Source organism: Trachypithecus francoisi, unplaced genomic scaffold, assembly GCF_009764315.1.
Source record: "Trachypithecus francoisi isolate TF-2019V2 unplaced genomic scaffold, Tfra_2.0 Lachesis_group18, whole genome shotgun sequence".
NCBI classification, from domain to species: domain Eukaryota; kingdom Metazoa; phylum Chordata; class Mammalia; order Primates; family Cercopithecidae; genus Trachypithecus; species Trachypithecus francoisi.
In genome coordinates, this window is record NW_022681463.1 from 15,765,751 (window position 1) to 15,778,010 (window position 12,260).

Below are 12,260 nucleotides of genomic sequence, written 5' to 3' on the forward strand. Positions count from 1 at the left end.
TTTCTCCATAGCAGCATGAAAATGGACTACTGCCCATTAGGACTAATGGGCAGGTCTCATTATGCCATGGGTATCCTTGCTCTGGCAAGGATAATCCCATTATGCCCTTTACCCCTCTGAATATTAGTCGCCACCAGAAGCCCAGGATGTCCATGCCATGCTTCCATTCTCACATTTGAATCCCAAAATGGATCCCCACCCCAACTGCTTAAACCCTTCCACGATGCCCTGAAACTCATGTGTCACCAGTGGAACACTGGTGCCTGTTCTGATGGAAACCTGGCTGTCCCTGAGGCACGCTGCCTCACTGGAGTCTTGCCAGTGGTGCCTGTTTTCTCTCATAGGCCCCAGCGCTGGGCCAGACCATTCTCCCTCCTCCAGAAACCTCTAGCTTTGACTCCCATGTGATCAGACCACACCGCCCCTACTCTTTCCTGTTCTTGTCATCTACCAACCCCAGGTCACTGGCCCTCAGCTCCAGACACACTGTCACTCCAACTCTCCTCCTGGTTCCTGATTCTTGGTGATTACAACATTTATATAAATGATCCTTGAAAACAATGACCTTTTGATCCTCTGCCCTCTCCTCCAGCAACTCTGGTCTTCATCCTATTTCAAAGGACTCGCTCCTCTGGTCACACTCCACCCTGCCTTTAACAATGACAGGAGTCCCTGCCGTTATCTTCATTTCAAGCTTCCTAGTGTCAAAGCACCCCCTCCCACTGTTCCAACTCACTGGCTTAAATGTTCCTCACCTCCAACAAGCTCTGGATGCCACTTGAATCGACAGATCCTACAGTCTTTTCACTGTCTCTTACTCCTTTTGTGCCCTTACATGCCCCCTGTGCAAACTCAAACTCCAAGCTCAACAGTATCTCCATCTTTCATAACATCCAAGGATGTCCTCACATCCTGTGTTCTCTCACTTTTTTGGTACTCACTTGTTAAAACCACAAACCTGGTTAAATCCAACTCTTAGCAGCACAGCTGGAAATAGCTGGAGATACATAAGTAAGCACGCTGGCTGCTGTTACTTCAAACCATCAGCTGGCCAGAGGGTTCCTGATGCAGCCTAGCAGCTGCTCCACACTCCTTCTTTATTCGCTCTCCTGGATCCTACTTGGCTGCTGCCTCCCTCCTCACTCACAGGTGGGGTGGCCATGCTGCCTACTTCACTGAGGAATCAGGAGCAATTGCCACATTTACCTCCCAGCATCATGCCCCATGTCTCTTCTTTCCCTCCAGTTACAACGAGCTCACTGGGGCCAACCTTTCCACCAGTACACTGGGTCCCATCCCTTCTTGCCAGAGCAAGGACACCCATGGCAATCCTTCCATCTCCTAAAACATCATTTTTCCTATCTCTACTGATCATACCCATCCACATACACGCCTTGCTTAAAGATCTATCACAAGTCCTCTTTGGGGCGGGTGCCTTGGCTCACACCTGTAATCCCAGCACTCTGGGAGGCCAAGATGGGCAGATCACCCAAGGTGGGGAGTTTGAGACCAGCCTGGCCAACGTGGTGAAACCCTGTCCCTACTAAAAATACAAAAATGAACTAGGTGAGGTGGCAGGCACCTGTAATCCCAGCCGCTCGGGAGGCTAAGGCAAGAGAAACACTGCAACTGGGAGGTGGAGGTTGCGGTGAGCTGAGATTGCACCACTACACTCCAGCCTGGACGACAGAGTAAGACTCTGTCTCCAAACAAACAAACAAAAACAGTCCTCTTTGAACCATGCCATCTCCTCCAGCTACCACTCTTTTTCTCACTACCAGTAAAATAAAAGTCCTCAAGATAGTTGTAGATGTGTCCACCTGCAACTGGCCTTTCCATTCTCTCTCCACCTGGCTATTCTACCACGGCTGCTTTCTCATCAATGACCTCCACACTGAAGGTTAAACCCAAGGTCAATCATCCGTCCTCATCTCACCTGACCCATCAGTGACCAATCAATCAATCCCTCCTCCTGGAAACACTTTCTTGCCTTGGCCTCCAGGGACCACAATCTCCCTGTTACCCTTCTTTCTCATCAATGGCTCCTTCTCAGTGTCCTTTGCTAGACTCTCGCCATCCTCCTGACCTATAACACCAGGTGCTCCAAGTGTCTGAGCCTCGTGCCTGTAATTCCAGCACTTTGGGAGGCTGAGAGGGGTGGATGTTTTAAGGTCAGGAGTTCAAGACCAGCCTGACCAACATGGTAAAATCCCGCTTCTACTAAAAATACAATACCAGGAGCCCTCAGGGCACCTGCTGTTACAGGTCAGAAGAGCGCCTCTTCGAATCTTGTCTTCTTCACCTATACCCCCTCCCTTGGGGATCTCTTCAGTTCCATGGCTGTGAATACCATCTACACACGGATGATTCTCAGATATATACTGTGTATATCCAGGATGAAGCCCTCCTCCAAACTCCAGGAGCATGTATTTGGCTGTTTATTCAACATCTCTGCTTGGACACCTAATAAACACCTCTCACTTACCACATCCAAAACTAACTCTTCCTCATTCCCCAACCTGGCTCTTCCCACACTGTCGCATCTTAGAAAATAGAAACTCCACACTCCATATCCCATCCCTTGGCAAATTCTGTCAGCCACCTTCAAAACAAGGGCAGATTTAGAGATTCTGACCTCTTTACCACCCCCTCATCCCTCCCGAGACAGATCATATCCAGATGAGGGAGAAGGCCTCCTACTGGTCTCCTGGCTTCTCCCCTCGCGTCCCCATGATCCATTCTCAGTACAGCAGCCAGGGTGACCCTGGTAAAATTGAAGCCTACTCAAAACCCTCCAGTGTTAACTAACCATCTTGCTCAGATGTAAAGGCCAATCCTCACAGTGGCCTCTGAGTCATTCTATAATGTGGTCCTGTTACTTCTCTGTGCTCACTGCCTAATATGCTCTATCTTGCTCGCCTGCTCAAGTTGCACACCTCAGGGCCTTTCTTCAGCTAGAACACCTCCCCCTCATATTCCCATGGCTCACTCCCTTACTTGCTTCAGGTCTCTGCTCAAATGTCACCTTCTCGGTAAGGCTTTTTAAACTTAAGATTTTAAATTCACCTTTGCAGTAAGCCTATTTAAAATTAGAAATTCCCCACACACCTTCCCAGATTTATTTTCAATAGTTCTTTCATTAGTAATTGAAACATATATTCTGGTAACTTATTTTGTCTCCTTCTCCCCATCAGCATAAAAGATCCATGAGGACAGAGATTTTTGTTTGGCTCACTGCTGTATCCCATCACAGTGCCTGGCACATGAAAGGTATTGAGCAAATATGTTAAATGAGTTACTGAATATAAGTGCTTAGATCTCAGATGAGATTTTATGGTCCTCTGAAATGTGGTTCCAGCTTCACATAATACACACAGTGTCTTGCACTGTTGTTTTCCTGACCTAAACAGAAGTCAAATATAAAAGATGGCAAAACAGACTGGGATTTTATTTTGTTGCTGATTGTTACCTCAGTTTTTATGGCAGATCTAAAATAAGATAAAGCTGGGTATAGTGGCTCACACCTATAATCCCAGAACTTTGGGTGGCTAAGGCAGGAGGACTGCTTGAGCCCAGGAGTTCTAAACCAGCCTGGGCAACATAGTGAGACCCTGTCTCTCCAAAAACTAAAAAAAAATTACCTGGGCATGGTGGGTATACCTGTAGTCCCAGCTACTCAGGAGGCTGAGGTGAGAGGATTTATTGAGCCTGGGAGTTCAAGGCTGCAGTGAGCTGTGGCCCAGCCCAGGCCACAGAGTGAGACTCAAAATAAAGAAAGAAAAGAAAAGAAAAGAAATCCTTGAAAATAAAGAATAAAGAATAAATAGTGAAATGAAAAACATTAGTCAATACATTTATGGCTGGCTTGGAAAAAAATCTTCTGAGTCCCATGTTTCTATTTACCTACACCTTGGCCTTAAAACATGCTTGCTCTGCCCCTTTAAACTTGGGGCTTAGAGAATTTGTTTTAGTACAGATATTGATCCTAAAACATTCCATGAGACTCAGGGAAAATGTTGTGTGCACATCTTTCTCCATTCTAAAGCTCTCCTTTTATTCTATTTAACCTCAACTTCTACAACAAAGGATTAAATCTGAAAAGTACTAGGCCCCCAAAAGGGTGCTGTGTATGAGCAAGGAACAGTCCTTGCACAGAAACCGAAATGTGCCCAATGACGTCCTACTAAGGGGAGTAATCTGCCTTCAAAGTCTGCCCCAAGGGACAACACCTCTCCATGGTTTGAATATTTTGCGGGGTTTCCTTCTGTTTCCTGCTATGGACTCCTGCTGTCTTCCCAGTTCTCTAAGGGCATTACTGATGTTCTTCCCACCCATCATTTCTCAAGGCCAAGACATAACTAAACAGAGAGATGGGGCTGAGAGGCTGCTGGAGTATTTAAGATTGTAAAATTTAATAAGCATGCCTGAAAACAGTCATCTGCTATTAGAAGAATGCAATACCATTCAAAGTAATCTTCCAAACATCCCAAAAGGGAGGTGGTGTCTCACAAGTTACATGCCTGCCCTGCTCAATGGCACCACGTCCATACACTTTGAGTTCCTTCCTCCCCAGTGACTTCATCCCATTAGGGCCTTCGAATCTACTGTGTTTAGGAAACTTTAAAAGTTACTGGCAATTTTAGGGTAGACAATTTCAGATTAGAATATCTGAAAGGGGGCCAGGTATGGTAGCTCATGCCTGTAATCCCAGCACTTTGTGAGGTCGAGACAGGCAGATCATCTGAGGTCGGGAGTTCGAGACTAGCTTGGCCAACATGGCAAAACCCCATCTCTACAAAAAATACAAAAATTTGCTGGGCATGGTGGCACACGCCTGTAATTCCAGCTACTTGGGAGGCTAAGGCAGGAGAATCACTTGAACCCAGGAGGTGGAGGTTGCAGTGCACTCTAGCCTGGGCAATAGAGTGAGACTCTGTCTCAAAAAAAAAAAAAAAAGTATTTGAAAGGCATCAGGTGGTGGCTCACGTCTATGTCTATAATCCCAACCCTTTGGGAGGCTGAGACAGAAGGATTGCTTGAAGCCAGAAGTTCAGGACAAGCCTGGGCGACAGAGTGAGACTTCGTCTCGATAAAAAATTTAAAAATTGGCTGGATGTCGTGGTATGCATCTGTAGTCCTAGCCACTCAGGGGAGTGAGATAGGAAGATCACTTGAGCCTAGGAGTCTGAGGCTGCAGTGACCTATGATTGTGCCACGTCACTCCAGCCTGGGTGACAGAGCAAGGCTCCATCTCTTAAAAAAGAAAAGAAAAGAAAAAAAGAATATTTGAAGAGGATATATTTACAGTCAAAAACTATCAACCTGTAGTGGATTAAATCTGCACAGCGATGTCTCTTTTCCCCCAGGGCTTCACAGTGTAGGTGCAGGTGCTGGAGGGAGTAAGATGGTTGGTGAGACGAATCTAGGCCTAGGGATTTGCTGGACAGATAATAAATGTTATGCTCCATGTAATAAAATGTTGAGGGAGACAGGGGTGCCTTGTGAGAAAGCAGGGAAGGTGGATATGTATGAGGTCTAAGCCATAGCAGAGACGCGAAGCCAGGAGAGGAAGCTGTCGGGCTGGGGAATAAAACCTGGAGTCAAGTTAGAGCCATTAGAACACACATTCTCACATGGACAGATACCCATGGTAGAGAGTTAAAGGAAAAATGCAAAATGTGGAACATAGTATGTTAAAACAAATAAGTGTATCTAATCTATTTAATATAAGCTTATAGGTGTATGAAAATTTTCAGGAAATTTTAATAAGCTGGAAGTAGAACTGCACGTTTATTATTATTCTTCTGCATCATTTAATTTTTTAATATGGTGATACATTATTATAATAAACTAATGTTTCTAAAAGCAAAAGACCATTGTTCTTTGTATATTAAAAACAATACTGCAGCTGGGAAGTTCCCAAATTAAGAATCTCCATTTACTGAATATAACAGATCCACTGACTTTTCCTAAGAATACCCACAAAGATTTAAAGATGTTTAACAAAACAAAAACTAGAAAAAAAATTTAAGTATCCAATAATTAGATTATAGTCTACCCATTCATATATTCTGTACTCTTTTCTTAGACATACTTAAGTATATGAATTCTTTAGGATAGTCTTAACTATTTTGTGTATGCTTTTCCCCATAGCAAACTATTTTCTTTTAAAACAGTAGGAGAATAGATACACAACAAACAGGGGCTATGCAATGTGGAAGGGTAATAGGCTTAAAAGATAACAGATTTAAGGCAAAAGAATTCTGAGAGATGATGAAGTACATATGTTGAAAAGAACACCTTATATTGTGCTTAGTTTGGTTTAACTGGTATTCAAAAATGTACCAAAGATGTTCCAAATACATTTTCAATCATCAAAATAGAAAGGTTAGGCCAGGCATACTGGCTCAAATCTGTAATCTCAACACTCTGGGAAGCCGAGGTGGGCAAATCACTTGAGTTCAGGAGTTTGAGACCAGCCTGACCAACACGGTGGAACCCCATCTCTACTAACAATACAAAAAAATTAGCTGGGCATGGTGCCATGCACCTATAGTCCCAGCTACTCGGGAAGCTGAGACATGAGAACTGCTTGAACCGGGGAGGCGGAGGTTGCAGTGAGCTGAATCTCACCACTACACTGCAGCCTGGGCAACAGAGCAAGACTCTGTCTGGAAAAAAAAAAGAAAAGAAAGAAAGGTTAGCTTCTAAAACACCCAATGCGGGAGCCCAGGAAGCATTATACATGTTAACAGAGAGTGTCTCTAGATACTGCTGGAAAACAGAGGGAAACAGTCATAGAGCAGCTGGGACAACCCCTCATGACTGGAAGGTGGGTTTCAGGACCCTCTGTAAAGGAGGCAGAGCGTCTGAGTCTTGCCCCTTAAGCCACTGTCTTATCTTCATAACATTAGTTGCATGAATGTCCATTAAGACAGACTTATTAATGACACATTGTGAGAAGGAGAAGGATCCTTCTAACTTTGATTTTAAGAAACTATTCCTAGAAGAAAAAGAGAAATGAACTCCTCCTTAGCAATGATAAGATGAGTTATCTCAGGCTTTTCTTAAATAACAAAAAGCAAAAGCTGTAAGTAAATAATTATTACGTAACACTAAATACAAACCTTATATGGTGAAGGTTCAATTCTTTCCCCAAATAGTACCTGACCAAGATTTTCAGATGGGCGCTTTCCTTCTGACGCTTGGCAAAAATCAAACCTGGGAGAAGAATACTTAAATTTTTACACATAAAAGGGAACAATGAAATATCAAACACCTAGCCGATCTTGAGAGCAGATTAGGTACTGATCATTCTAGTAGCTCTAGCAGATGAGTAAGAAATCTATCCATACCCCAAGTCCTATGTACCACATCTCCCCCCATAAAAAACACCTAAAATTGTGCCTTCGAATATTTTGTTTTCTAAATAAACATTCTCTTATTAGAATGCATATTATAGGATCTTTTAAATTGACTCATTATAATTTATTTTTGTTCACTCCAATAATAAAATGATTTAGATCCTTATTATCCAAACAAATTTTGCATAACTTATCTCCCTTCTATATCTAATTCAAACCTTTAATTAAAAATGATATTTCAGTAATGTATGTCAAGTCTACCTGCAGTTCTGTCTCATCTCAGTACACTGGCCAACACATCCCAATATGTGCAGTATGGCTAAACAGACTCCCTGTGAAGAGTGCTGTGGAGAAGATGTAGTCAGTCACCTATAAGATTCTCTGTGTTGTAATTCTCTTGTATTACTAATCGACTTTAATAAAGTTCTGTTTCAACATTACAGCTTAATTTCAGCTTTGCCACAGAAAATTAAAGGGCAGTTCTGTGCTCACCCTGGAATGATACTGGGTATACCTGAGATCAGTACGGTAATAGTAACAGATTACTGAGATTCCTAAAGAGGCAGGTAGATCTCCGGTGATTAAAAACAATACTGCAGCTGGGAAGTTCCCAAATTAAGAATCTCCATTTACTGAATATAACAGATCCACTGACTTTTCCTAAGAATACCCACAAAGATTTAAAGATGTTTAACAAAACAAAAACTAGAAAAAAAATTTAAGTATCCAATAATTAGATTATAGTCTACCCATTCATATATTCTGTACTCTTTTCTTAGACATACTTAAGTATATGAATTCTTTAGGATAGTCTTAACTATTTTGTGTATGCTTTTCCCCATAGCAAACTATTTTCTTTTAAAACTCTTAAATAGCACAGAAATTAGATTCAACTAAATTTTAGGAACAGTTTTAGACCCAATGTGGTATACAATGGTCAAATGAATAAAGGATATTCATGCAGCATTTTTCACAATATCAAAAAACTGGGCCAGGCATAGAGGCTCATGTCTGTAATCCCAGCACTTTGGGAGGCCAAGGGGGAAGGATCACTTGAACCCAAGAGTTTGAGACCAGGCTGGGCAACATAGTGGGATTCCATCACCACAAAAAATTAAAAAAAAAAAAAAATTAGCCAGGCACGGTGGCAAATGCCTGTGGTCGCAGCTATTCAGGCGGCTGAGATGAGAGGATCACCTAAGCCCAGGATGTTGTGGCTGCAGTGAGCCACGATGGCGTCACTGCATTCCAGCCTGGGCAACAGAGCAAGACCTTGTCTCAAAAACAAACAAACAAAAAACCTGGAAATAATCAAATGTTGGTAAACGGGAAATTAGTGAAACTAATTGTACATGAAATCTATACAATTTCTTTTTTTTTTTTTTTTTGAGACAGAGTCTTGCTCTGTCGCCCAGGCTGGAGCGCCATTCTCCTGCCTCAGCCTCCCGAGTAGCTGGGACTACAGGCGCCCACCACCACGCCCAGCTAATTGTTTGTATTTTTAGTAGAGACGATTTTTTTTTTTTTTTTTTTTTGAGACGGAGTCTCGCTCTGTCGCCCAGGCTGGAGTGCAGTGGCGCTATCTCGGCTCACTGCAAGCTCCGCCTCCTGGGTTCACGCCATTCTCCCGCCTCTACCTCCCGAGTAGCTGGGACTACAGGCACCCGCCACCTCGTCCGGCTAGTTTTTTTTTTTTTTTTTTTTTTTTTGTATTTTTAGTAGAGACGGGTTTCACCGTGTTAGCCAGGATGGTCTCAATCTCCTGACCTTGTGATCCGCCCGTCTCGGCCTCCCAAAGTGCTGGGATTACAGACTTGAGCCACGGCGCCCGGCCAGAGACGGGGTTTTACCATGGTCTCGATCTCCTGACCTCGTGATCTGCCCGCCTCAGCCTCCGAAAGTGCTGGCATTACAGGCGTGAGCCACTGCACCCGGCCGGAATCTATATAATTCTAAAATAGAAATAATAGCAGCCACTAAAAAGAGTGAGGTAGCTATGTATTGACATGGAAAGATGCCCACAATATATTCAATGAGAAAAACAAGGTGCCAATCAAAAATAATATAGTATGGGCCAGGTGCAGTGGCTCACGCCTGTAATCCCAGCACTTTGGGAGGCCGAAGTGGGTGAATCATTTGAGCCCAGGAGTTTGAGACCAGCCTGGCTAACATGGTGAAATCCGTCTCTACTAAAAATACAAAACTTAGCCAGACGTGGTGTCATGTGCCTGTAAACACAGGTACCTGGGAGGCTGAGGCAGGGGAATCACTTGAACGCCAGAGGCAGAGGTTGCAGCAAGCCAACATCGCACCACTGCACTCCAGCCTGGGCGATAGATACAGTGAGACTCTGTCTCAAAAACATAAAAATAAATATAAATATAAATACGATGAATCTACTTCTGTTTAAAACAAAAATGAATAAATGTGATTATATAGATTAGACTATTCAGAGAAAAAAATGTGGAGAAGTAGACATCAAAGTAGTTATTTCTGGGAACTGATTATGTGGGACATAAAAATTTTGTTTAAAAATATGTGGAGCTATTTATAATTTTAAAATGTTAAGAAAACAAAATACCTTTTTGTTCAGTCAGGTAAAAAAGGAAATTCACTGTTTAGTCAGTGCTTCTGTTGTATTACAAAGAAACATAAAACAAAGATCACATTTTTAACCACACCTTGGAAGAGTACACCTTAAAAAATATTTTCAGGCCGTGTATGTTTTAAAAATGCGTATCAATTTGTCCACAACTGTGAGAAAACAAAGTTCTCAATGTACAAAATTCTGAATTTTATATAAAAACCAAGCTGAAAAACTTACGCTGTGTATTCATAAGGAAGAACTGATTCCACTGAGTCAAGTCTGTTCACAAATAGTTCTATTTCGGCCTGAAAATAAGGAAACACAAAATTAGAATATAAACAACACAACATAAAGCCTTAAGTCATGCTTAGAACTGAAAAAGAATTTGACAATGTCTGAAGTGTAAAATGTTATAATTCCAGTCAACTTTAAACAATTCTCTTACAAATCCATTCACTGAGTGGATTTATATACATTTAAAATATACTACAATAGGGCTAGCAATGGTGGCTCACACCTGTAATCCCAGCCCCTTAGGAGGCTGAGGTGGGAGATCACTTGAGGCCAGGAGTTTGTGACTAGCCTGAGCAATACAGCGAGAGCCTGTTCCTACAAAAAAATTTTTAAATTTTTTAAAATTAGCTGGGCACAATGGCACGAGCCTGTATTCCTGGCTACTTGTGAGGCTGAGGCAGGAAGATCACTCAAGCCTAGAAGTTCAAAGTTACAGTGAACTATGATGGCACCACTGCATTCCAGCCTGGGTGACAGAGTAAGACTCCGTCTTAAAAATTTTTTAATAATTACTTTTAAAAATACAATAAAATAATTTTCAGAGTTGCAAATGTCTCCAATAGTTTTTAAATGCTTTCTAAATTTTCTAAAAAATTATTAAGATATTTTAACTAAAAGCATTCATCATATTAATATAGATGCTGTTTTTAAAAATCTGGTTTGCAAATTTGGTATTACACTCAGAAGCACAACAATTTTTATTTTTAAACACAATTTTTAGCATTTTCACAGCAAGCAACCAAGAAATGCTGCCAAGTTGGTTAGATATTTCTAGATCAACTATACTGGAATACAATTCCATGCACATGTGTACTCTTAAGCACACGGGGATAGACAACGACCACATGGTCTAACTTTGAAGGACCTCTTCCATCAATTTAAGAACAATGAACTACAAGGTAGTAGCAGTGAAGAAGGTGGCAATAACCAGATCAAGCTGAACATCAGGGTAGAGGGAGATAAGCTGTATCAACTTCCTGGGAAATATAGGCTAATTTTAAGCTACACTTTCCTAGTGAAGCTTCCAAAATTTCTCCCAGGTGTAGCTGAAGTTCTGCAGGACCCATAACGCTGACCCACCCTCTCAAAAAAAGAGCTCAGGCTACTCATGACAGAATTTACCAGCTGAGGAAGCCAGCAAGTCATGTGTGCCCTGAAATACTTTTGGTGCTAATCAAAAAATGACTAAGAGCTGTTTGGCTGGGACAAGTATTTATTTTATAGAGTTAGAGCTGTATACTGCCTGTGGACTAGTCATGAAGCTTCTGGGAGTGCCACAGAGCCACACTTGTCATTTTGATCTCACTTACTAGTGCTGTCAACAATCCTCTACACTTGCTAACATCCCCCAAAGCAAGACGAGATGGTTGGTGTACAATTAAAACAAATCAATAGTCCACTGCCAGCAGAAAGGCAGCAAAACACAGCAGGCAAGATTACAGGTTCTGTGGCCAGACTGCCTGGGTTCAAATCCCGGTGCTATCACTTGTCTAATTGTGTGACTGTGGTCAAACTATTAAACATGTCACTTTCCTCATGGGTGCTTTAGCTTCCTCATCTGCAAAATGAGGATAACAGTATTTCTCGGACAGGTGTGGTGGCTCATGCCTGTAACCCCCAGCACTTTGGGAGGCCAAGGCGGATCACCCAAGGTCAGGAGTTCGACACCAGCCTGGTCAACATGGCGAAACCCCATTTCTCCTAAAAATACAAAATTAGCCGGGTGTGGTGGCACATACCTATCATCCCAGCTACAGAGGAGGCTGGGGCAGGAGAACTGCTTGAACCCTGGAGGCAGAGGTAGCAGTGAGCCAAGATCACGCCACTACACTCCACCCTGGGCAACAGAGCGAGACTCCATTTCAAAAAAAAAAAAAAAACAATATTTCTCTCATAGGGATATGGAGATTAAATAAGTTAACATTTATAAAGTACTCCAAATAGTGCCTGACACATGAAATGCTATGCATATGTTAAAATAAAACCCAAAAAATTTAGTAATATTCAGAAGAAGG

At 42.3% G+C, this 12,260-nt stretch overlaps 1 protein-coding gene across 1 annotated transcript in view; it reads right to left on the reverse strand.

Moving 5' to 3' along the window:
• The window catches only part of TM9SF2 (transmembrane 9 superfamily member 2), a 74,873-nt gene that overhangs the window by 46,319 nt on the left and 16,294 nt on the right, over positions 1 to 12,260 (reverse strand). The window contains exons 2-3 of the mRNA XM_033177360.1: positions 10,189 to 10,256; positions 7,128 to 7,221 (exon numbers count right to left, since the gene is read on the reverse strand). Coding sequence (XP_033033251.1) covers positions 7,128 to 7,221; positions 10,189 to 10,256 — 162 coding nt within the window. The remainder of the gene's footprint in view (positions 1 to 7,127; positions 7,222 to 10,188; positions 10,257 to 12,260) is intronic.